Here is a 24,020-nt window from a genome sequence, read left to right on the forward strand (position 1 = left end):
CCGTCAAGCTGGTCCCTCTCGCTCCACATGCCGGCACAGTGCAGAGCCAGAATGCTTCCTTCCATCGATGGATCCTCCTGCTGCCCTCCCCCCTCCTGCCATGCTGCGACGTTAATTAAATCTGCCAGCAGGTTTTAGGCCGCTTCAGTACACCGCCAGCTTCTCCAGGCAGGGCAGTCTGGACCACTCACACTGGGGCTGCCAGGCTGCACAGAGCCGTGGGTTTCTTTTTTGCCCTAAGGAAACCATTTATTTCCTGCAACTGTTGAAGTAAAAGTCAAGCAGATCAGGCCCGATGATCCCAGGAGCCTTTTCCTTTCCACAGTTGCTGTTCTTCTCCTTGGCAGAGGCTGCTGGTTGGACTGACACACACGTCCACCATTCTCTTTGTGTTGCCATCCATCAAAAGAAGCATGAGGAAGAGGCTTGAGCGCAATCTTCTCATGCCGAGCGACCATCAATGCACTGAAGTCAACAGAGGTGCCATCCCAGGGGGTTTCCAGTGATTTATCTCCTGTTAATTTCAGAACATGTCTAAATTATTTGGAACCACAAAACAAAAGCTCATCAGTGGACACAGCATCCCATGATATTTACTCTCTTCCATTTTCCTTTGGTGAGCAAAGATAATTCTCAGATATTTCATGTCAGTGGGGAAAATATGATAACTATCACTGAAAAAATGAAAGGCTATTTTTATAAAACCTGTATGTCCACGTTCCCCCATGCAGACGGAGGCTGAAGCGATTCGTCATTCAAGCTGAATATCCTGCTCTGCCAATGACTTGGCAACCTTTCCCTACCCGGCCCCAGGAGCTCAGAGGAGAGGTGTGGGCAGTGGCACAGTGCTCCTGCTGCTCTTGGCTCATACAGCCGCGTCTGGGGCCTTTCAGATACTGCACAGAAACAGAGCAGACCTGAACGCTGTCTGATTTATGTAAGGGTCCTGAGGAGATCAGAGCATGGAAAGATTCAGGTGACATGTAAAAGTACTTCTGATTTCCCCACCTCCCAATTCCTCTGCCGTTTCTTTTTTACCCACACGGATGATGGGAATTTGTTTCATGAAAAAAAATCACAATGAAATTTACAACATCGTTACAAAATAGCATAGAAAGACAAGGATAAAGCAATCATGGAGGAAACACTGACATTGGCACAAATGGCATTAATGATCCTGTCATGAAACAAGCAGTATATTTTAATGCACTTCCTTCTCAGTGCTCCGATTCTTTTGAGATCAGTTAGTTTAAGCATTGCCAAGAATGACTTACTTTAAAACACAGTATGCTTTGAGTATGTTCTAACTGACAATTCTAATTGGATGTGTAAATGCTGATATTAGAAAATATCTAGATGAGCATTTACTGTTAGTTATTACAAAAGTATCACAGTTTGGATAATGATGATAGGAACAGTCATGTGCTGTTTTTCCCACATCTGTACATATTTATTCACTCCAGAATTGTTGATAATTTGAATTTGAAATCCTAACCTCTTTCCAGGTAAGAGTTCTGTCCCTGCCCTGGAGGACAAACTGCTTCTTGTGTGCATGCTCCTTACGGTACACAATGCACTATTATTTTATTACTAGACCTTAATACATTTCATCTAGGCTTCAATTAATTCTTACATCATTTTTGTTTCACCAGTAAGAAGTGTATTGGCATTTTAAAAAGAAAAAAGCTCACTTATGCGGGGCATAATGTTTAGCACTTTGCAGATATGTTATTTGTTTCCCCTGAGACTGTAAGGAGAAGTGGACACAGAAACAGTTTGACAAAGTAAAAGAAATGTAGAATTAGAGAACAGCATGGAAGACAGAGCAGGCGAGTAAGAGGTTACTAACAAACATCTTAATGCAAAAATGATCAGCTTAGTAAGTGTGATTGCTCTGCTGGGTTGTATATAGAATAGTTACAGGTGCAATTCACAGAGGAGCATGCAAAAAGCAAAGAATGAATGGCAGTAGCTATAACCAATTATAAACCTTTCCATAATTCTGATAAGGTCATGAACCATAACTTTGAGGCTTAGGTCAGTCCTAATATTGTTCACCTTATCATCCATCACCCATTGCAATTGTTTCAAGTGTTTTTCTTAGACATTGAGAGGAAATCATCATTTAAATTGTTTGGGAGCCTGTCTGAATGTGTGCATTGTGCGTGTGCTGGCACTGAAGGAAGATTATTATCCTTTGTGGATGGGGAGTGGCAGGGTAATCACACTGATGCAATACTGGAAAGTTTTACTCATCATGACAGCATTACAGAGACAACAATATTTTGTGCTTTTATAGCATCTTTCAAACCATTGCTGTGCTCTTTATCACATTAGTTTATTAATAAAGCCACAAATAAATAAGCAGAGAAGCAGGGAAGTACCAGTACACACTGTACATACCAGGAAACATGTCAGGGAAAAAACCAGAACACCTAAGAGTGATTCACAGATGCATTCTCCTACTCCTGGATGGCACTTCCTGCTGACAGCAGGTCTGCTCGATTGCCTTCAGGAAATAGCATGTTAAAATATCTGCGTCAAAAGTGAAGTTGTGCCCTTCTGGAGAGCGTTAAGGCTCCTGGGGGGGCAACAAGCTGTAACTGTGGCTCACAGATACTTGAAGTTAGAGGTCAGACTGAAGAAATGCAGGAGCCAATTTTACAAGGAGCAAAGGTGAATCACAAAGTATAAGAGGGTGGAGTAAGGTTTTCAGCATGTGCTGCACTACTGTCTCTTTACATATTTGTATTAAAATCAGGTGCAAAAGAAAATCCAAAACAAACAAACAAACCCATCAACATATGACACAAAATGACAAGATTTCTGACTGGAGAAAAATAGGGTTTTCAAATGCTTTTTTATCTCACAATAGCTAAAAGATTTATCCAAAAAAATTGAATGTAAGTATTTTATCCTCATTTGACTTGGTGGTAAAAGTCAGGTCACTAATGATACAGTGTTAGGGATACAGTAACTGGTAGAAGGAAATCTCGATTCACAGGACCAGGCATCTGAAATTCCCTGCTGGACTCTCATTCCATCCATGAAGTATCTGCCTCTGTGTCCTGCCTGTCGCTCACTGAGCTCCTTTGCTTTTCCACTTTTCAATCAGCACAGAACTTACTGAGCCTGTTCGGTCAGCAGTTAGCACCTCACATTCACACCTAATACAATTGCCTAAGATTCTGAAGGTTTTTGCTTCATGATCTTTACATTCTTTAGTTATGTACCTGTGCCATGCTAACTGAATACAGTTCTGATAACAAGACCATCACTGCAGAGATCATTGCAGTTGGAGAGATACAATGACATAATATTCATGTTAGAAAATAATATAATCTGCAAATAATAATGCACCATTTTGTAGATGTTCTAGGCAGACATTTTTGGCATGATTCGTTTCCTGAGCCTTGAAAAAACCCTGCAATAGCATGTGATGTGTACGCCGTTCAGATTTAGTACTCAGTCTGCTCTAGAGGAACCAGTGCCAGCAATAAAAAAGGAACCACAGCTTTAAATGTCAGCATTTGCTGCAACAGAGTGACGAGATTAAAGGAATGTGAAAATAAAATGCTAATATATAAATGTCTTAATAACGAAGCATTGTAAAATAAATGCATCACATTAATGTGATGTTAGCATAGATGATGTAGCTGGTACACACATACAATTGAAACAAGCCCTGTACTTTCCTCAGGTAGCTTCTGACAAATACCTCTTCTGTGAAGAATTTCAGTTACAAGAACCACATAAGGCTTTGCATTCACTTCTGCCTGCCCTCGTGTTTAGCAAGCACTAACAGGCAGACCTGTTGTTGAAGGCTGTGGGACTGTAAGTTTTTTGGAATAGAGACACCATTATATAGTAATCAACAAGATCTGAGTATTCTCAGTGCTCCTTCAGGTTTTTTTATTGCTTCTAAATACCTTAGCATAAATAAGGGAACAAGCCTTTCTGCCATCTGAAGGCAAATCATGTTGTTAGGTGAGTGAGCCATTGCTGAACTACATGGATGTGAAAGCTGGACATTCCCTCCAAAGTCTACCTATCTTGGCATCAAGCAGTTCACGTAAATCAACCTCCAGATACTGAGGAGGAGGATAAAGGTTTAACCATGACTGAAGCCCATTCAGTGTTACCAGGTTAAAGGACCAGGCCTTCTGTGGTCAGTTTCCTCAGTTTCTGTGAGGACGTGGGGTGTTAAGAAGCCTACTTCTCTCTTGAAAGAATTTTTATCTGAAAAACTTCCCTTTTTTCCAAGGAATGTAGGCTGGTACGCTGCTAAGTAACACTTCCTGTGAAGAGGAAGATGTCCCAAAATAAGCTGCTTAATTTATTCTGCAGTTCCTAAATAACAATTAGAAAGTTGTCCTTTCTGTGTAACGTTCCAGGTTAATGGTGGCACAGATCAACCACAACTGCTTCGGCAAGAGATGCAGTTGGGTGACTGGAATTTCTGCATATTGCTGGCAGCAAGTTAGTTTTATTCAATGTTAGTCTTGCATTTATTACACTGATGAAAAATACCTGCTTCAAATGTGGTCTTGTGTCTTAAGACTGTATATGTTGGAGTACGAGTGCTCCTCAGCACATCTCTGCACAGTGCTGCACAGCACACAATAGATTCTGCAAGAGTTGTTCGTGTTGTCAGTATCCTCACTCACATCTGCCCCTTGAAAGGACTGCTGCTAGAATCCGCAGTGTGCTCTATACCTGATTTTCTGAAAGATTTGGTAGAGAGGGGGCTCAAAGCCAGGCAACAGCATGAACCAAAAGAATGAGCTGAGCGCTTCTGTCAGCAGGGACAATAAACCCTGCGAGGAGTGCCTGGGGTGCGCAGTGCCAAGGCTGATCACCAGTGGGGAAGGCAGGCACTGCACCAGCACACAGCCTGCCGAGCTGCTGACAGCTCTCCCTGCAGCCCTACAACACCCACTTACAAGAAGAGGTTTGTTAGAAACCAGCTGGCTTTTTTCTTCTTTTTAACAGAACTTTCAGTCCAAAAGAGCACAGAAGATTATAGGAACAGAAGAGAACAAAATGGTTTGTTGTCTAAAATATCAGACTTCTCCCTTTTCCAAGTTTCTGTTATGATCTCAGTATTTTGCAATCATTTTATCAATTGTTCTATGCAGTTTTTGCATACATAGCAATGGATATAAAAATGCAGCATAAAGAAGCTAAGTATAAATACCTCTAAGCTCCCTCTCCTTCAAATATTGAGCTCACAGTATATTTGCCTGGAGAGCTGACCAAAGTCACGAGGGTTATTCTGTGCACACACCTGGCTACAAAACCAGCAGGAAGACAGGCAGTTAAACAGGAGGATGCTGGTAGATAATAGTGGTCTATTGTGGTAGGCACATCTGGGATCTAACTTTTCCTCTTGTTTTGGAAATATGGTAGCTTACGAGCCTTAAGGGAGAACAGAGAAATCCTTACAGAAAGCCCATGAGAAACTATTCCTCATCATAACAGATGTAAGCTGAGAAGGCTTCAGAACACCTTTAGATAATATGACAAGTCAGTAACGTTGATTAACAGTATTCTTTCTTTGAACAGAGGAGTTAATATTTGAATTCCTAAGGAGGAATTTTAGGCAGAATGAAATAAAACATGAAAGGACTTAAACAATAAGGGTACGTTTGTCAGATGCATGAGAAAGTGAGTCAGGGTTAGGGAGCAAAATGGAAAGATGGCACTGAATTGATGGGAAACGACTTCTGCAGCCTTCAGGTACAAAGTGCACGTCAGTAGTTTTGAACTCTTGCACATTAATCCGTGTCCTGTCTAAATTGAAAAGGAAGGATTTCTACCACCATGACAGAGCTGAAATCAAAGCAGAACTTGTGGGGTGGCTCTGGGGATCTCACTGATTTCCAGTGACAAACTGGCAGAACCCTTTAATTGGCATTCAGTTGCATTATTGTTGCAAGTTGCATTTCTTTGCCGGAAAGCTAAAGTTTATTTCATGAAACGCCGTTTGGAGTTAAATAATTAGATCCAAATCAACGCTGTTGCTAGCTTGCTGTTATGGGCCAACTAACGCTAGGACTTATTTTAGTGAAAAAAGGAACCTGACAGCATTTTCTGGAGCACATCCGACGTTGTATTGGGATTTTTCTCGATTCTGTGGCAATTAAACATTATTTACTCATGAATTTGCATCCACGGTCAGTTGCTCTGTTTCACGTTACAGTTACCCAAAACCAGTTGAGTGAAAGCCAGTTGTGAGAAAAAAGGGCCTTTTTTTTGCTCTCGAGATTCCACACCTTCAACACTCGCCGTTTCTGGGCTCGTTACCCACAGGCGCAGCGCCAGCGCTGAGGCACCCGCGGGTTCCAACGGCCGCGCCCGCTCCAACGGTCACCGCGCCCCGCCCCGCTGCCCCTCCGCCCCGCCCTTCCCGCGGACATGCGCGCCGGGATCGGCGGTGACGTCACACTCAGGGCGCCGGCGGCCGCGGGTTCCTCCCCGCTGGCGACACCCAGCGCCGGGCGCGGGGAGGGGGCGGCGGCGCAGGGCCCGGGCGTTGCGGCGGGGCCGCGGCGAGGGTATATGGCGGTGACACTGTCCGCCCTGGCTGCCAGGCTCTCCCAGTCGGCCGCGGCCAGGTCGTACGGCGTGTTCTGCAAGGGGCTGACCAGAACCCTCCTCATCTTCTTCGACCTGGCCTGGAAGCTCCGCATCAACTTCCCGTACCTTTACATCGTCGCCTCCATGATGCTCAACGTGCGGCTGCAGGTGGGCGGCGGGGCCGGGCGGGGGCGCCGCGGGCGGCTCGGGGCTTCGCTGGGCTTCGCTGTACGCGCCGTGACTCTCGGACGCGTCGCACCGCGCAGCTGCTCGGTTTGGAAGGGACCCGCAAGGATCGCATAGTCCGGCTCCGCGCGGGGCCCCCCGCCCTGTGTCTGAGAGCGGGGTCCCAGCGCTCCCGAGCTCCGGGGCAGCGCCTTCCCCTGAACCCTGCCTAAATCTCCCCTCGGCTGCTCCTTGCTCCTCGGTCGTTGTTCGCCTAAATGCATCCCCGGCACGCGCGTCTTGACGTGTGATGGAACAATTTCCTGCTACAGTTTCTGTTCTCAAAACCGAGAGCAAGCAGAACAGAGAAAAAACGGAGGTAGCTTTAAATAATAATGTCACTGCGTACAAATGACAGCTCAGATTTAATTTGTGTCTCTCCTGTGCTGAGACTGCTTCCACACCACATGGGACTCCCTGAACAAGTTCTGACCTAAAGACATTAATTACTAGCTCCTGTACTGTAGAGAACTTCTGTTGGTTTTGCTCTGAAATGAAAGCTTTGTGTTTTACTGGTAACAAAAGCAAGCTGTGGGCTTTCCCAACCGGCATCAGCTGCAGCCAAGAGCTGATGCTTGCTTTCTGCTCGTAAATACAGCTGCAATTCAAGTTTTGACATCTGGCTGGTGGGTGAGTGCTGAAAGATCAGTCTGGTGGCAGTCTGTGACTTGTGAAAGGTAAGCTGAAAAAGGAGGTCAGAATGCAGTGTCTCATATTTTTATTTTTGGGACTCATTTGTCCTACAGTGCTGAAGTTTGATCCTGAGCCTCACTGCCAAGAGTTACACACGTAGCATAGTAATAACCTTGGTGGCTAAAAATGCCTTGCCTTTGCTTCTTATCTGTGCTGGTATGGAATAGCTCTCTTGTAACGACATCAGCTCCCCATTTGGACACAGTGAAAGCAGCACCCTTCCCTCTGCAGGCAGGTGCTCTGACCTGTTCCTTTGGAAGCTCTTCACACCATGTCCCTGATTCCAGCATGTGCTTCTGTTTACAGGAAGATAACTGGTGTTAGCCTTTAATATTATGCCTCTGATCAACCACAGACTGCGTTTCAGTTAGTAGAAGATCATACTGTGGCACAATGAATCTTTCTAGATTCTCATTTGCTGACTCACTTGGATGCTTGCTATAAACTCCCTTTTGGTAAGAGGTTAAACTGAAGCTGCAGAAAGCAAACGTGTGTTGGGTATACCTCCTGCCCCTCTAGATGTGTTCAAAGCAGGCTGTAAGGAGAGCTGTCTCTTCGGAATACTTAACATTCTGCAGTTGGGCTACTCTTTATATTAAAGAATTCTCATTTTCTATATCCTGGCACTAAGACACTGGGATCCAGAGAAAAGATGAGGCATCTTGCAAGATGAGCTTGGGATGAAAAAAAAAAATGGGGTGGGGATTTCACGTAGTAACTTCCTGTATTCTTTCTCTTTAGGTCCATATTGAGATCCACTGATTTGTCACTTGTGCTGCTTGTACTATTTGGAGTCAGTCGTGTTCTTCTTCAAGCTCGTTCTGCTGTGAAATAGCAAAGCTATGCTCATCTTCTATAGGAATATGAAGAAAGAATATTTAAACCTGGAAAGAGTATGTGATGGTGGCCAAGATCGTCACAAGGCAGCAGCACACTTGGCACACATACATTCCGTATTGAACAACTCTCAAAATCACAGTGGCAGTTTACAAAAAGAATTATTTTATTTTAACATCAGGAATTGTTCTCTCTTTAATAATATACCTCCGCCTTACCTTGGCTCAGAAATGCCTTTGAATTTGAGTGAATCAGCAGGGAGAAACTCAAATGTAGCGGCTTTATGGAAAGATTCATTGTGTCTTTGTTTTTATTCTGGGAAGGACAGGCTTGATGGGGTTTCTCACTGCATTAATAGCATTTCAGTAGTGGGCTGGCTGGAGAAAGCTTGTAGTTTTGCTGGAGACTTTAGCTCATGCTGCCCAGGAGACAACACTGCATATTTTGCACACGTGTGGCTGGGAAAGTTGCAGTGTAATCAAGAACTGCAGTTTCTGGAATTAGAAGCGAGCAGCATCATAGGGAATGAATTACAGCTTGCACTTCCTGGAGAGCTGGAGTTGGGTGGACTTCCTGATCTCTCTTCTGCTCCAGTTGCCTCACTGAATGGTTTTACAATGGGACTCTTAAACAACTGTATTTTTCCTTATTACTTAAACCCTGTTACTTCAGAGCAAACACTTGGATATAAGAAGATGCTTTCAGATGTACTATATGGGACTAACAGTTTTTACATCGTGCAGCTAGTAATGCCTGTGCTAGCTTTTGCACTAGCAGGTCTCTGGTGTGAAGTAGCGAAGATAAAAGTGTACTAAAATTTTAATAATGACGATTTTAAATGTTAATAGGAACTTAATTGAGAGACAGAGACAAGGCTACTGTTCAGGTTGTAGTGATAAGTAGATAGCTAAAGTAAAAATTGCATTTGTGTAATTGCTAGTAAAACTGTCTGTTGGGAATAATAGGGACTTTTTTTTTTAGTACAGAATATCTGCCTTTGAGTGGAAAAAACTTCTTAATCTCAAAACTTTTGGGGACACCTCAGGTGTCCCATTAACATGAGTGTAGAACTCAATGTGACTGTTTAACGCAAATCTTTTGTTTTCTTCAGATTTTGTATTTGCTGAGTACTCTGGCTACTGTTTACAACCATTTCCAATGAAGCTACTGCTTACAGAACTGAATTCCCAGCATGAAACCACCTCTAAAGTATCAGTCCTTAAAACACTTTGAATAGGAAAGCCACTGGGGTGATGGTTTTCAGTACAGCGCAGCTCTCTCCAGTGGTCCTTTTTAAGGGTGTTACTGCTCCAACTTGTACAGGAATTTGTTAGCTCCGTTGGGCTACAATGGGCACTATAAATAATTTCTAACAAAAATTCCTTGAGACAGCAATTGTTATCAGTGAAGCATAAGTAATCATTTCTGTTGACTTTGGCATAGACTTCTGATTACAGGATTTAGCAAAGAATGGAGAAAGCATGTTGAAATCAATACGGCTGCTTCTGAGTAAGAAATTGTAGAACATGTTCCCATGCACACATCAGTGGAGAAACTCATTGTGCAGAAGATCGGAGTTTGAACTCTGTGTCCAAATTTTCAACGAAGGGAGTTTTGTTACAAGTAGGCTCAGGGTGCTCTGTGGACTTGCCTGAAGAGGGAGGTACTGATGTGGTGGGTTAGCCTGTGTCTTCAGCTAACTCTTCACTCTGAGTCACAAGTAATGGGGACGAAACTCATGCCAGTGACTGACAGGCTAAGTGTCACTTTTGCTATCTAACTTCTCTTCAAAGCAGATGTGGTATTTAGTTTGAACTGCATTCATCTGGAAAGCTAGGGGTGTTTCTAAGTATTATTTTTAAGCACGCCAGCATAGAAAAGTCCTTGACTATGAAGGTGAGATGCTGGTTAGCAGTGTGATAGGGAGATGTGCTGGACTAACTACTGGAGTGCTGAAAGTTAGGTACACTAATTCCTGTGGTGTGCTGTGTTTTTATTATCCCAGCTGGTAGATTATTTCTTCTGGATGTTAGAAGAAATAAAAACCCATTTGCTTTAATTTAGAAAGTAACCTTTTCCCTCGTGTCTACTTTTAATTGTTAAACTTCTAGACTTTTGGCTATGACTCCCAGTCTCAAAATTACCAGAAGCTGTAAAGTAACAATGGATTGTGTTCTGTAAGTAAATACCTTGACAGCAATAGTTTCCTTCTAGTCAAACGGCTCATCCTATTCACTCCCATCTCTTCTACTGCAGTTTTTCATCCTTGCAGTGGTAGTATTGCAAGTGTTTATGAATCAAGATTGCTTAAGTAAATGTAGATCTGAAACCCCAAAACATAAGGCACAAAGACACTTTTCCCCAAAAGCCTGTAGCTTATTTGAATGATGATGTTAACAGTTATCTATATACAAATAAATCCTAAAAACAGCAGGCAGAGCTGTAGGTAAAGGGATGAAGATGGGGAGTGGAGCCTCTTAAAGCTGGCTTGGCTGCTTAAAGAAATAGAAATTGTGTAACTGCAATTTGATTTCTCTAAGTAGCTGTACTGGTACAGAAATACTCTCTTGCTGCGTCATGGGTTTCTTGTTTTGTAAAGCTGTCCCCAAACACAGTCCACAACTGATTGCTTGAACTTCCCATGTAGAGAATCTACAGCCTGGAAGATTCCCTTCCCTGCTGTACATCATTTGGGAGCTACGTATTTTTGGGAACCAGAGTTACGTAAAACAGAAGTTTCTTAGTACTGTAATGTTAATAGGCAAGAGGAACAGCTAAAGGCATAACATTACTAATCCAGTTTTTAAATTGTCTACTATTAATGATCATACTATTATTAAAAACAAAAGGAATAATGAGGGAAGCCACTGGTAAAGTGAAATGTGTGCGCAGCAGAGCGCCACGGGCTGTCTCATTACTGATAGCCTCTGCAGGAGGGAATCCTGAACCATACTATGTATCACAGTCCAGGCAATATAGTCCTGTTTTAAGCAAAACTTGTACTGAGTGGCCTTTAAGTCCTTGTTACCAGATCACTTTAAATACAGATTCAATGCAGTTAAGTGATACGATGGGGTTTTGTGTATTATATGTGTACTGAACATAAAATTTACAGAACGTCTTGTGGATTTCATTCATTTTTAGATAGGTTATAGTACTTTGTCCTGGATTTTGTTGCTTAAGGCCTAAAAGGTAACTTTTTAACTCGAAACATTCCTTTTGAAATTCAAATAAATGATACTTGTTAAGCTAAGATCTCACATAATATACTGCACTTTAAGCTTGGGAAGGCCATAAATGGAAAACACTGTTCTTGCACTAATAGAACTGTTTCACTGATGGAGTCAATGCTCAAATGGATTTTTTTTTTTTTTTTTCCTTCTCTAGGGAAGAACAGTAAGCCAAAATGATACCTGTCCTTTGCAACTATATATCAATAAAACACAACGTGTGGTTTAGGCCACCGTTCTCCCCAAAATGTTTTGATGTTAACTCATCTCAGAAGGTGGAAAATGTCTCAGAACCAGGTTTGCATGGAGTTTTGTGGCCTCGAAAAGTCACGTGTGGAACTGCTTTTCTGAGTGCATGTGGTGCTAGGGTTGTTTTGGGATGATTATAGTACAGAAAAATAAGTTTTAAAAGGGGCAGGGGATCACTAACTGAACCAGGAGTTGCCTTTTTACTTCCAGTTCTCACGCCTTGCTGTTCTGTTGCTGCAGAAAAGAGCATTTCTGCTGAGCAACTCTTGTTTTTTAGAAGTTCACTGGTCAGTGTCCAGATCCCTCCTGCACCACACAGCAAAGAGTTCTTTCTACCGCTAGAAGACAAATTAAGAAAATGTGAAGTATTTAGCTAATTGCCTAATACTTTTCCACAAACATATGCTTAATGGCAGTTGACTGTATGGTATACTGCTTAAAAACAGAAAATACACTTTTCAATGTGTGCACAGAACTCTGCATGTGGGTAAAAAGCCGTATTATCGCAGTACGATGTTGGAATGCTGATGTAAACTGTTATTTACTTTCTGGCATTACAATGCAAAATGAAGCAGAGGTGTGTTGTAATTCTCAGTGTGGTAACAGCCAGTGCAATCTTAGGAGTCGTTTGTGTGCATCATCTTGCACCATGAGACAGTTTTAACTGTAGATAGTTTTCAGCCTTTTGCTTTTTCAGTGTTATTGTTTGGTGGTTTGTTTTTTTTAAGATTGTAAAGACTGCACTTTCTTAAACTTTGCCAAAGTTTGCCTTTTTTCTCCTCCCTTGCCCCTCCTTATGTGTGTATGTGTATATATACGCTAAAAGTATACGTTCTTTTAATTTCTGGAAGAAGTCTGTCCCTACTTGCCCAACATGTCAGCTTATTGCCAGGCTTTTTGTTTGTGTTTTCTTAATTATGGCCTGGGCCTACCTGTAACTGCCTTCTCCTCCCTTCCCATAAACTCCAACATAAGCATATGCTGAAATTCTGTTCCTTTTCAGAAACACTCCCCTGCAATTAATTATGAATAACAAATTGACAGAAACCATGCAGAGATTTAAGTATCCACAGGGTGACTGGGCTGTATGACAAGCAGTGTATCTGGCAGAGCAGTAGGGAGTCAGCATGACACTTTCCTGCTTTTTCCCTTCAAAGCGAGATGTGTTACCTCTGTCAGATGAGAACTGCAGCTGCAATTTGGGGCTCATGAAATACATTGTGGCTGACGTTTAAAAAAGCAATGATTCCGGCTTCAAGGCTGATTTATTTTTTTTAAAGTCAGAGATACAACTTTCTGAAAAAGGCTTGCATGAGGTTTTAAGGTTTTGAGAGTATATTCAAGAGTGTGTATTACAAAATGATGCTTCTTTCTGTGATGCACAGCCTAACTAGGAAGAAAAGGAACTCTTTAGGATTGTTTTAAATACTTGTGATTAATCCCCTCTTCGTATCTCAGACTACAAAGCCTCTAATCTTCAGTGATGAGCTGCACTTGGCTGAATTTTCAGATAAACAACTTGTTTATGAAAATATTAATACTGATGATCAACTCATATACTGAATACAAGGACACAGGTAAACTATCTGCTGGCAGTTCTTGGGAGAATAAATAATATAGCAGTGTTAGAATGATGCTATCCTCCTTTACTACCCTGCATAAAGTTAACCCTTGTAAAGTGAAATTTATTCTGTACTGCATTGCAAAATCTCAGTGGTCTTGGTGTCTTTGGAATTGGTCACACAAGAGTCAGATCAAGTAAGCAGAACGTGAAGCCCAAAAATGGTTAAAAATCAGATCAGTCTACAAGTAGCAGTGTTCTTTGGTCTTCTGGTTGTAGTCAGTTTCACCCATCAGATACAAAAATACCCGAGTGTAACACGTTTTTGTTCTTATAAGCAGGTAAATGCAGGGCGTAGTGCCTGATTACCGGTGGATGAGTGTTCCATGAACCGTCTTGGCGATGGGTTGTGCTCCCCGCTGCTGAGTAACACTAATTGTAAATGCTGACACTGTAATACTTCCTGCAAACTGTGATGCTACCCGTGAAAAACAATTTCAGTCTATAGTCTTTGGCCTAACTTTTTTTTCCAGTGTGGGAGATAGAGAAGGTTGGCACAAACCATCTTTATGTGTGTCCCAGAGAAAAATGTTTACACCTTTGTAAGTATTCTAGAAATCTAACACTTTTTAACTTCTGAGTTTCCACAGTAAGCTTGAAATCTGTTGTCCTACTGCAATAAGAACAGGCATTTGGTTATTAGAGTGCTGTCTGTGCTTCCAGAAGCTGGTTGTGATGCTGCTCACTTACACCACAGGAGGGAGTTGAACATCTTTCCAATATTTTCAGTTATGGCATTGTTTTATCTTAGTGCAGTGCATTTCAGTTTATAAATACGCTGAATTTGACTGGTCTTATGGATTTCACTGCTAATAGTTTGATGTACAAAATAAACACACAGTGGTAACTTACAGTAAATGTTTACATTTTAACTCTGAATACCAATTGTGGGTTTTATCAAGCTATTTAAAAGCAGAAATAAATGTCTTTAAAAAAAAAAAAAAGGATCTTTTGTCTGTACTCAACAAAAGAACTAATTGTGCTGCTGCTCATTCCAGTGTTGCAGTCTATATATCATATAGATGTAACTTAAAAGTGCCTGTTTCTGATTAGAGAGGGGGTATTTCTGTTTTGTTTTGGAGATGCAATTGAGAGACGTGTGTTCATCATATAGCAAAGAAATTAAAAACCTTTGTGAGGACACAGGTGTGTTTATGCTTGGCCTTGGAAGTCTGCTAACTGAGCTCTGGGCTAATTATACCCAGTGCTTTTTACACTTTTTTTTTCTTGACATGCCTTAATCAATCAATCAATCAATCAGATTGAATCTAATTCCAAAGTATTTCCTGAGTGTTGGTCTAGTCTTGCACCACAGTTTAATTTCAGAAGAGGAAAGAAAAACATGTTAAATGCATAGAAAATATGTAATTTTCTTTCTTTATAAGAACATTTTTGGAAAGTATGTGGTATGCTTTGTCTTCCATTTAAAAAAAAAAAAAGAGAATGGATAAGGGTCTTGTTAACGAGTGCAACAGTGTGCTTGTAAAAGCATACTGTAAATATTGTGAGCCTCAAGAAGTGCTGTCTATTTGCTTTCTACCCATACCAAAATCTCCTTTATTTATCTTTATCCTCACAGTTCAAAGGAAATTATAAAAATGTTTCAGAATTCTTTAAAGCATGATGCATTGTTAAAAGTATCCCAGGGGCACAGAACCAAAGCCAACAGAAAAGTCCAGTGCTTCTCTCTTGCTCGCCGAAGAAAAGGCCAGCAGCAATAACAAAGCAGGATGTTTCTAATACATTTTTTAGGTTGGGTGGAGGAGCTGGAGGCTGGAGCCCTTAATCACTTAAGCTGGAAGTTATTCACAAATGACCCTTCAAAGTTCAGTGTTCATGTCTGGCCTCTTGTAATAAAACATATTTTCTACAGCAGAGTTTTCCTAAATTGCTTTTCAGATCTTAAGCCTTGCATTCCAAGCAGTGCACGCTGACTGCAAGCATGCCAGACTGATTCCAGAGTTAGAAATAATTACAACATTTCTAGTTTCTGGCCTTTGCTCCCCTTCTACAACACAAAAGTATTCAAGTACCAACCTGAGATAAAGGAGAACACCTTTCTAAGCGCTTGTTTGCGCACCTTCTGCTATCACTCATTTTAGGTCAGGTTGCATCTCCTGTTCACTGTCTCTCTATGAGAGCACCTGTACAGATTACAGCGTGTTTTCTGGTCCTTCACTCTGATTGAAGGTAAGTGTTCCCTACGGTCTGTTGCTTGAAATACCACCTGTCTGGTCTGCGTTGACATTATGGAACATGATTCTCAGAGCTCTTCCTCACTTTTCTTTCTCATTTAAAATAATTAATTTGCAGTTGATTTCTTTTTAGCTGAACTATTTAGTTTCTAATGCCAGCGATCCAGAAGTCAGTAGAGATTTTCATCATTTTCATCATCATCATTTCATACTGTTCATGAGGTTTTTTTAAACTGTCAGTTAAGTAAGTCCTTGTGCCACTTGGCTCAATTTACAGACAGTTCTGGAGTATTTTCATGAAATATCCACAAGGCCTTGTGGCTGTTCTTGCACTGTTCAGCAGCCTCTTTCCCCACACAGGAAGTGTGTTTTCCTGAAGGCGGCTGTTGAAATAGCATTGTCCAAAGCTTCAACTGTACTTTGTATGTAGTTATCACTACTATAGTTACCACAAAAGAATTTATCAGTTAAAACACATCTGGTGAACTTCTGTTACTCATCTGTGCTTGCCAAATCCAGCAGCTGATCTGCTTGGGAAGGAGCTGCATTTCTACCTCCCAGCAGATACTCCGGCTGTGGCAGTCAATGATGTATGCAAGAGGACTCCTGTAACACAAAAACCTGAGAGGCAAAGCATAAACTCAGGGCAGAGACAGGCCTCATAAGAAAAGATAAAGTGCTATGAACATGTTACTGGTTTAATTTTAAGTCATTTTGCCAGAAACATAGGTGAGCTACAGCTGGAGACGATGTGGTTCCACGCTGATTTGCCTTTACAGAAGGATCTGTCAAACAGTGCAGGGCCCGTGGTGGGGTGGGCTTAAATGGGATCAGAAGGAATTAAAAAGACATACTTTATACCAGTTTTATGGGAAAAGGAAATAATGCCTTTACAACTTTTGCACTTGGAGTTTTCTATGTTATCTTTGCAGTCCTATGTGCGCTTTGTGAGAGTGCAAACTGAAAGGTGAAGTAGTCCATCAAACACGGGAGGAACGCAAGGTGGTGGGCTTTTGTTGTTTGTTTTTCATTTTGGAAAGTGTTATTGCTGAGAAACAAAATCCGATAACTGGATTTATCTGTTTAAATAACTTAAGTTGGTTTAGTAGGACAAATCATAGCTTCAATCCCATAATCCAATCACACAGGATCAGGACCGATGTCTAGCCTTGCTGACTTAATCAGAGCTCCGTAAGCACGAGGAACTCCCTATGTGAACCAAGCTATAAGGCCAGGACTTGTGTTTTATGGGCATGTCTTGAAACACAAGCTAGATGAATAGCCCAGGCCTACTAACAGTAGCATCAATGTGCATCTTCCCTGCTGTTCAAATGGAGACCATATTGTGTTCCTGAATTACTTTCAAATTCACTGTTTATTTTCCAAATACCACGTTGCTAGCGAATAAACACAACTAAAATAAGTATATTATTTTGAAAGTGTCAGCATTTAGTAGCTGAGAATTGTACTGAATTTAGAATGCCGTCCATGGCCATGTCTCTGCCCAAAACCAGGCTGAAAACAAGGCAGGACATCCATGCTGGCTTTGTAGACTCAGCTGGAGTCTTTTGCTCATTATACAACCAAGATGCCTCTAATTCTGTGATCTAGAGATAAAAGACTGTTTCATTAGCATAAAATATGACACTGTAGTTTTTTGACTGCATGTATATTACAGTACATATTTTCATATGAATATATTCATGCATGAATAGTTTTCCTTTTCTAGCTCAAGTATGTATTCCTGCTTGAGCTCCTGCTTTCTGTAAGAGATAAAATGTCCAGTAGCAACAAATGGAAACACATTTCTAAATGCTACATGAAGGACAATGAAAACATACCTTTTTTTCATGTTGCATTACTGTGGAATTACTATGGATCTTTGAAATCCCACTGTGATAAAGTTACTGCTTTACTTGTTCCTATTGCCTATGGTCAACTTTCTTTAATTGTAAGTTTAGATTTCTGAGAAAAATGTTTTACCTGCATTTATCCACCATAATTTGCAGTTTCATAATCTAATAAACTCAATTTTGTTACCTAAGAATTTCAAGATGGCACTTTGTTAATTTTAGTGGAAGAATACAAAGAATTTATCTTCTTTTAACTCATATCTATATATCTCAGCTTTACTAAAGCAGAATGAAATACGAGATTTTTAAGAAAGATTTGCACAACTCATGCAGAAACTTGAGGCCATTTAGAGATAAAAACAGCACTTAGGGAAAGAACTGCAAAGCTTCTGTTCCTCATAAAGAGTAAATCTGAAATTCCCCAGGAGCAGTTAATATAGATTCTGATACAAGAAATGCCCCAAAATACTTCATGGAGTGAATGATTTAATGTATGAAGGAGACAATACCTCTTCTCAACAAATTACAGATGGCTTTTGCTGAGACTTGATTTGAGGATACACATCGTACTCAGGTAACAGTCTATCTGTCTTGTAAATCTGATGAAGATGTTGAGAAAACTATCTGTTTAAATGTAGTTATCTGCTGGCTAGTTTTTCAGGTTTGGTGTCCTCCCTACCTGCTGAGCTCTGGAAAAACCTTACAGATGGGAACAGAGGGCATGGTTTTGCTAGTCATGAGAACTTAGCTGGGCTCATTATCCATCATCTACTGAAACGGCTTCTCTTCTAGCAGGAAGATCAGAAAGCAGGCCTTGCCAAGCCACAGAGGAAAACATACCCATGTAGAAGAAAGAGCATTTATTCTCAGCTGGTACAATAGCTAATTCTTGGATTTTTGCAGTGTTTTCAGCAGGTTTTAAAAACATCTATGTGAGAAGTCTTTCAAGTATGTGTCCTTTATTTCCTATAGCTCTGGATCTTTACTCCACAAACCTATCAGGAAATGGGGAAGATATCCTGCATGAAAAACATAGTCCTTATGCAGTTTGAAAACGTTTAGCAGCACGCAGTCTACCTGAGTAGCTCTGTGAACTGTGCAGTAGGTATTTAAACGAGAGAATACCTAATTTGGTGTCTGCAGTTTGCTGTATCCTGTCGATTGCTACACCTGATGCAGATATTCTTAGAGATCCAGCTCTGTACAGCTGACATTTCTGGTATTTGAATACATAATCAGGCTTTTAAAGACACACAAAGAAAAAAAACCAACAAAGCAAACAAGCAAATTAAAGAAACTTAAAAACCAAAAAGTTTAATTGCTTTCTACGACGTTAGTTTTGCAAATGCATTTAGTGGATCTGAACACTAAGTTGACACTTTTTTACATTACACAGCTTATTTAATCTAAAGTATGGCAACTTGCCAGCCTCAGCTCCTAGCGGTAAATTCTGCTGCACAAAGCAGTTTTTATATCTGAGGTCACTTCCTCTTACTATTTTATAATCTTCCTGATTTTGTCTGCTTTCAATAAATGCCTTTCTATTTTCACATCTTTTATGTACATGTACGTACAGATCCTTTCCAACATATTAAAACTGACAGTTGCATGTTAGTAAGGATAAAAACGACAGATTGCTGGCTTCAGTTTCATTGCACTAATGCACTAGAGGGTTATTTTTACTTTACACTATTAAAAGAACGAAACATATTGGTATTAGAAGTATTTCCTGGCTTTGGGAGTGGGATGGGGAGGCAGAGGTTGATGTTTCATAATAAGGCTTTAAAACTAAAATAATCTCTGAGCATAGCACTACAGATTGACACGAGGAGGCTGAGTTCTCACAGCGAAAGTGCTCGGCTTTAAAGCATCTCAAATTTAAGCATATTAAAATTTAAAATCTGAAAATAAATTAGGGCAAAGGCCAGATGTCTCTGCTTTCACGATCCAAAGTGGTTGAATGTTTCTGCTTGGAAACAGCAGGAAGGAGAGCCACGCTGAGACCAGAGATCCCTGCAGACACAGCGGGACTGAAAGGAACTTGAGGGAAAGGATGACTGAATTGGAGCTGGTCAGGGCAGAAGGATGAGAATGGAGGAAAAAAATTAAAAATGCAATGCAGCAAACAGAGAAAAGCTTTTGGCATTACAAGAAAGGGAAGCTATCCTGATGTCACTGACCATTTCTAACAGGCCGTCGTGGAATCCTTTTTCCCACAAAAAAACTGTTATGGAGGATGTTAGCTGCAAATCATCATGTGTTCATCTTTTTAGGAAGCCCTTTTTGTTGTTCTTTAGACCTGCTGTTCTTTTATGGATATGGCAATACACTAAAAATAATGGGTGCAGTTCTGTCAGGCTTAGATTACAATTCTGTTTCTTACGAACGATTATTTTAAACTGTGCAGGCTGAGATCACAGAAATCCTTTTCTGGCCCCAGAGGTGTAAAGTAGCAAATTCATCCTTCATGTAATTGCATGAGATAAATTGAGTTACGTCAGGAATTATTTTGACCTGTCTCTTCCATTTTATTGGACAAACTCTTTGCTTCAGTGCTTGACTTTCCCTTGCTTAACATTTTCTTCTATTTAGAGACAGTAAAAATTTAAAATATTACACATAGCCTTTTAGCAAGGAATCACTACCCCTCTGCATCTAGACTCAACAGCAGCTCTGTACTTAAAAATAACATACCAGAGGAGGTGAAGGCATACCCTCACCAACATGCAACTGCAATTTCATGATACAGTAAATGCCATTTTTGGATAGCCACGAGGCACAAAATTCTTAGAAATTCAACCCAACCACTTTTTTAGAAACAAAACAAAGCGAAGAGTAAAGAGTGGTTTTACCCTGATGATTTTACATCCGAGTTGGTATCATTTATCTTTCTGCTGCCACTGTAAAGCCAGGATAAAGCCTGGTGTAAACGCTGTCACTCAGCACTGGCTGATCTTGACCAGAATGCAATTATATGCTTGTGTTTGTTCTGGATCAATGTACCACCGTTGTACAGATCACATATTGACAAGTTGGCCTCCAGACAGTTTCAGAAGGGCTGGGTTTGAGGGATCAAAAAGAAGATGGAGAAAATCCGGTTCAGAATAAAGTGAGGAATACACAGGGATGTCCCCACTGACAAAGTAGTTACCACCACTCTGCCTCTCTTCTTCCTGCACCATCTGTGCATCACAGTCTACCAAAGTGTAATTGTGCCACTGAACAATTGTTTTAGAGAGCGCTCTCATTCACAGTACGGCTTTACAGCAGAGAGGACACTGAAAGTCACAACCATTAGCTGACAGTTCCTACTCCTAGCTGAATTTATGGTCACACGTTTATTAAATCCAGATCTGCGCACGGCTGACTTGCCAGCAGACAGATCTGAGCCAGCTCATGTGGAGATACACAACTGCGTTTCAGACATCAGCTCAGTGGTGAATCAAGAGCACCCATCCGACCCCCATGGCACCGCGTGCCGTCAGCGAACACAGCGAGCCCAGCCTGTCGCTCTGGCTGCCATACAGACTGAGGGATGGCAGCCCTGATACACCATGGAGGAAGGAGCCGTGTGGGCCTCCTTTGTTACCAACATCACCACAATAAATCCCTCAGCTGCTGCCGTATGTATACAGCTACAGTGCGTCTCACGTACGGCTTACAGTTGGGCTGCAGCTCCCAAAGCAAGATTAATTGGGGCTTTCAAAATCCCAGGCCTGTGTGGGATACTGACATCCAGCCTGATGCCACAGTGGCAGTCACTTTATTTCTTTCTGTTCTGAAAAAAAATAAAAAATAAAAAAATCAGAGTGATTAAGTTTAAGCCTCATAATACAATTTTACTTGTATTTAGCTTCCTACTGCTGCCCATGTAAAGGACACCACCATAGCCATTGGTTTTGGCTAGAAATGAAAAGTTTGCAACATCTGTCATCACAAAATGGAATGTTACACCACTGAAACATTTACAGCGGGAAACTTATCACGGTAAGATTAACCTTATTTCTCTCTACAAGTAAATTCCAGATTAATAATAAGGATCTCTTTCAGTATTTCCATTGACTGATAAAAAGCAATCCAGAATAAAAGGCAGTTCTCTCTTGCTGAGGAAAGGATGTGAGAACCAACAGGGCTTTTTGACTCCTACATTCTTCGATTATTAGAAGTATATATATAAAGGGGGTTGGGTGGGAAGTGATTTTCATTCACTATGGCTTGCAAGCTGGTTTAAATTGCAATCCATAGAAATGACTCAAGATTTAATGAGCTCTTCAGACCACTAAAACATGATGTAAGGCACTCAGTTGTCTTCACCCATCTTCTGTGTTACGACAAATGTCGTAACAGATGTGCTCCTGACCCTTTAAAACGAAACACGACATGGTAAATTACCTCTTATGCAAACTTAATCAAAACAGACACTAAGCTGTCTCAAAGAGAAAAATAAAGACCAAGCACATCACCTAAAAATCTGGCATATAACCACACTTATCATAAGGGAATCAACCCTGCCAGCAGTCGGTTCTGAAGAACGCCCAATTTCCCCCTAAAGATAATTTAAACAGACCAACTATGAGACTCTTATTTGCAGAAATGACAGACTATGAACTTCTTCCAGCACAAAAGGCGAGACTTGTGACACAGACCTGGCAAAACACCTCCTGTAAAACCAGCTATGACTACAAAAAGAACGGCAAGAAAGAAAAAAAAGATCAAATCATCTTCCAAAAACCTTCTGATTGAAAGTCTAACACAGAGAGATGCATAAAATTCATGTGTTTCAAAACGGAAAAGCAATCAAAGTTCCAGAAAACAAAGTAGATGTGAGGGAATTATTCACGTAAGAAATAGTTTATTAGAGCATACCCTAAATTTTGTTGAGATTATAATCTTTTTTGCTATCTGGCACCTGTCCCTCTGTTGGCAGGAAACTGCCCAGTATTAATTACAGTGGTATTGTTATTATGCAATTCCATGAACTAAAGAATAGTTCTCCCATGGTAGAACTGCCATGGTTACAGTGCAGGACCGTGGCTGTCATTCTTTAGTTGACTTTTTCACAAAATCTCTTCCTGCCCTGGTTAGCTCTGCAGCCACACATGGCAGATTTAAGCAGTACATGGGAAAAGGAGATGGTTAATGAAAATTTAGATCTCTAAAATTTGTATCGCATATCTCATCTAAGGATTAAACAGCTTTGCTTGGTAAGAACCCTGCACGCAGAACTAAGTTTTACACCTAGAACACGTGTAGGATCAGGCTCATGCAAAAATAAGTGTCTTTGCAGAATACACAATATGCAGGAAAAAATGAAGTTTTGAGGACTGTGTGCCACCACTGCAGAGACACACAGCCATGAAGAAGGCACTACAATTTTAGTGCTCTTCTGTATTTTGTAAGGTTAAGTCATCCTACTATCATGGGACTGAAAACAGACTTTCCTCAAGATATATTTCAAACCCACAACAGAGAAAGCTACATCAGTAAAGCAAAATATTGAAAATTCAACTGTTTGCTCAAATTAATAATTAAGTTATAATGCAAAATTTTATTCATCACAAGGTTGTCTGATTTCAGCATGACATTTATATAAAATATCCCAACCGACCACTTATAATTAGGACAGTCTCTTTTCCTTGCTTGGATCACACATTGTTTTTATCTTTGTCATTCATCCATTTATTTTATTTTAAAACCCAGTCTTGTTTCCACTGAAGCCAGCAGGAATTCTGCCACTGAACTGGTGGAAGAGAGACTGTTCTCCACAGCTCACTCTTTTCTGCTAGTAATGATTGGGCTTTTACTTTGCAGTAGATTTTTTCTTGTATCAAAAGTTATATTTAAATATTGGAAGATTAAAAATGACACTGCTAAATGAAAGCAGGAAAAGAATGGAGTATATCTTACACAAATGCATAAAAAAACACAGATTTAATGAAAACATCTGCGATGAAACATAACACCAGGATTTTCCTCACCAACCAGATTCCCCTCTAACGTAAATTACTGTAAAATCACTGAGTTTGCTCAGTGGGCAAAAATATTCAGAGCCCACCGTCAACTCATCTGCATTCAAACTGATTTTGAAGTCATCCTTAATTGCACTTTACGTAGTTGGAAAATACATCTCTTACCAAGGCTGTGCTGTTTTATGTAATCACCTCCTTTTCATACGGTGATAAACCTAGAGGAGAGTGTGGGAGCATTTTAGAGGTTGTGATGTTTATGATTTCTTGCTGAGGGACACCTGATCACCACAGCAGCTGTCAGAACCAAAGCTCTGCATTCAGAGCACAGCAGTGAGCAGCGGTGTCAGGAGGTGAGCGCTGCTGACAGCCCCCACTACACACACTGTGCCATGCCAGCCCGTAACAGGAAAATGAAAACCCTGATACCTTCCTGTTGGCTGACCCCTTCCTCCCCCCGTTTCCTTTCTGAATAAAATTTTACCACTAAAGGTTTTAAAAAATAATGTGGGGTGGTTCCTGGGAAGGAAGGAAGTGTGGTTGGTGCCAGCACACTCCTGCTTACCTGCTTT

The 24,020-nt window shown here is 40.9% G+C and overlaps 1 protein-coding gene across 1 annotated transcript; it reads left to right on the forward strand.

The window, feature by feature from the left end:
• Positions 1 to 6,536: 6,536 nt before the first annotated feature.
• LOC122176281 (small integral membrane protein 10-like protein 2A) lies at positions 6,537 to 10,405 on the forward strand. The gene is made up of 2 exons (XM_042864672.1): positions 6,537 to 6,747; positions 8,239 to 10,405. The coding sequence occupies exons 1-2, from the start codon at positions 6,562 to 6,564 to the stop codon at positions 8,257 to 8,259; spliced, it is 207 nt and encodes a 68-aa protein (XP_042720606.1). The 5' UTR covers positions 6,537 to 6,561; the 3' UTR covers positions 8,260 to 10,405.
• The last annotated feature ends 13,615 nt before the right edge of the window (positions 10,406 to 24,020 follow it).

Source organism: Lagopus leucura, unplaced genomic scaffold (assembly GCF_019238085.1).
Source record: "Lagopus leucura isolate 7727_CA_CO unplaced genomic scaffold, USGS_WTPT01 Super-Scaffold_760, whole genome shotgun sequence".
NCBI lineage: Eukaryota > Metazoa > Chordata > Aves > Galliformes > Phasianidae > Lagopus > Lagopus leucura.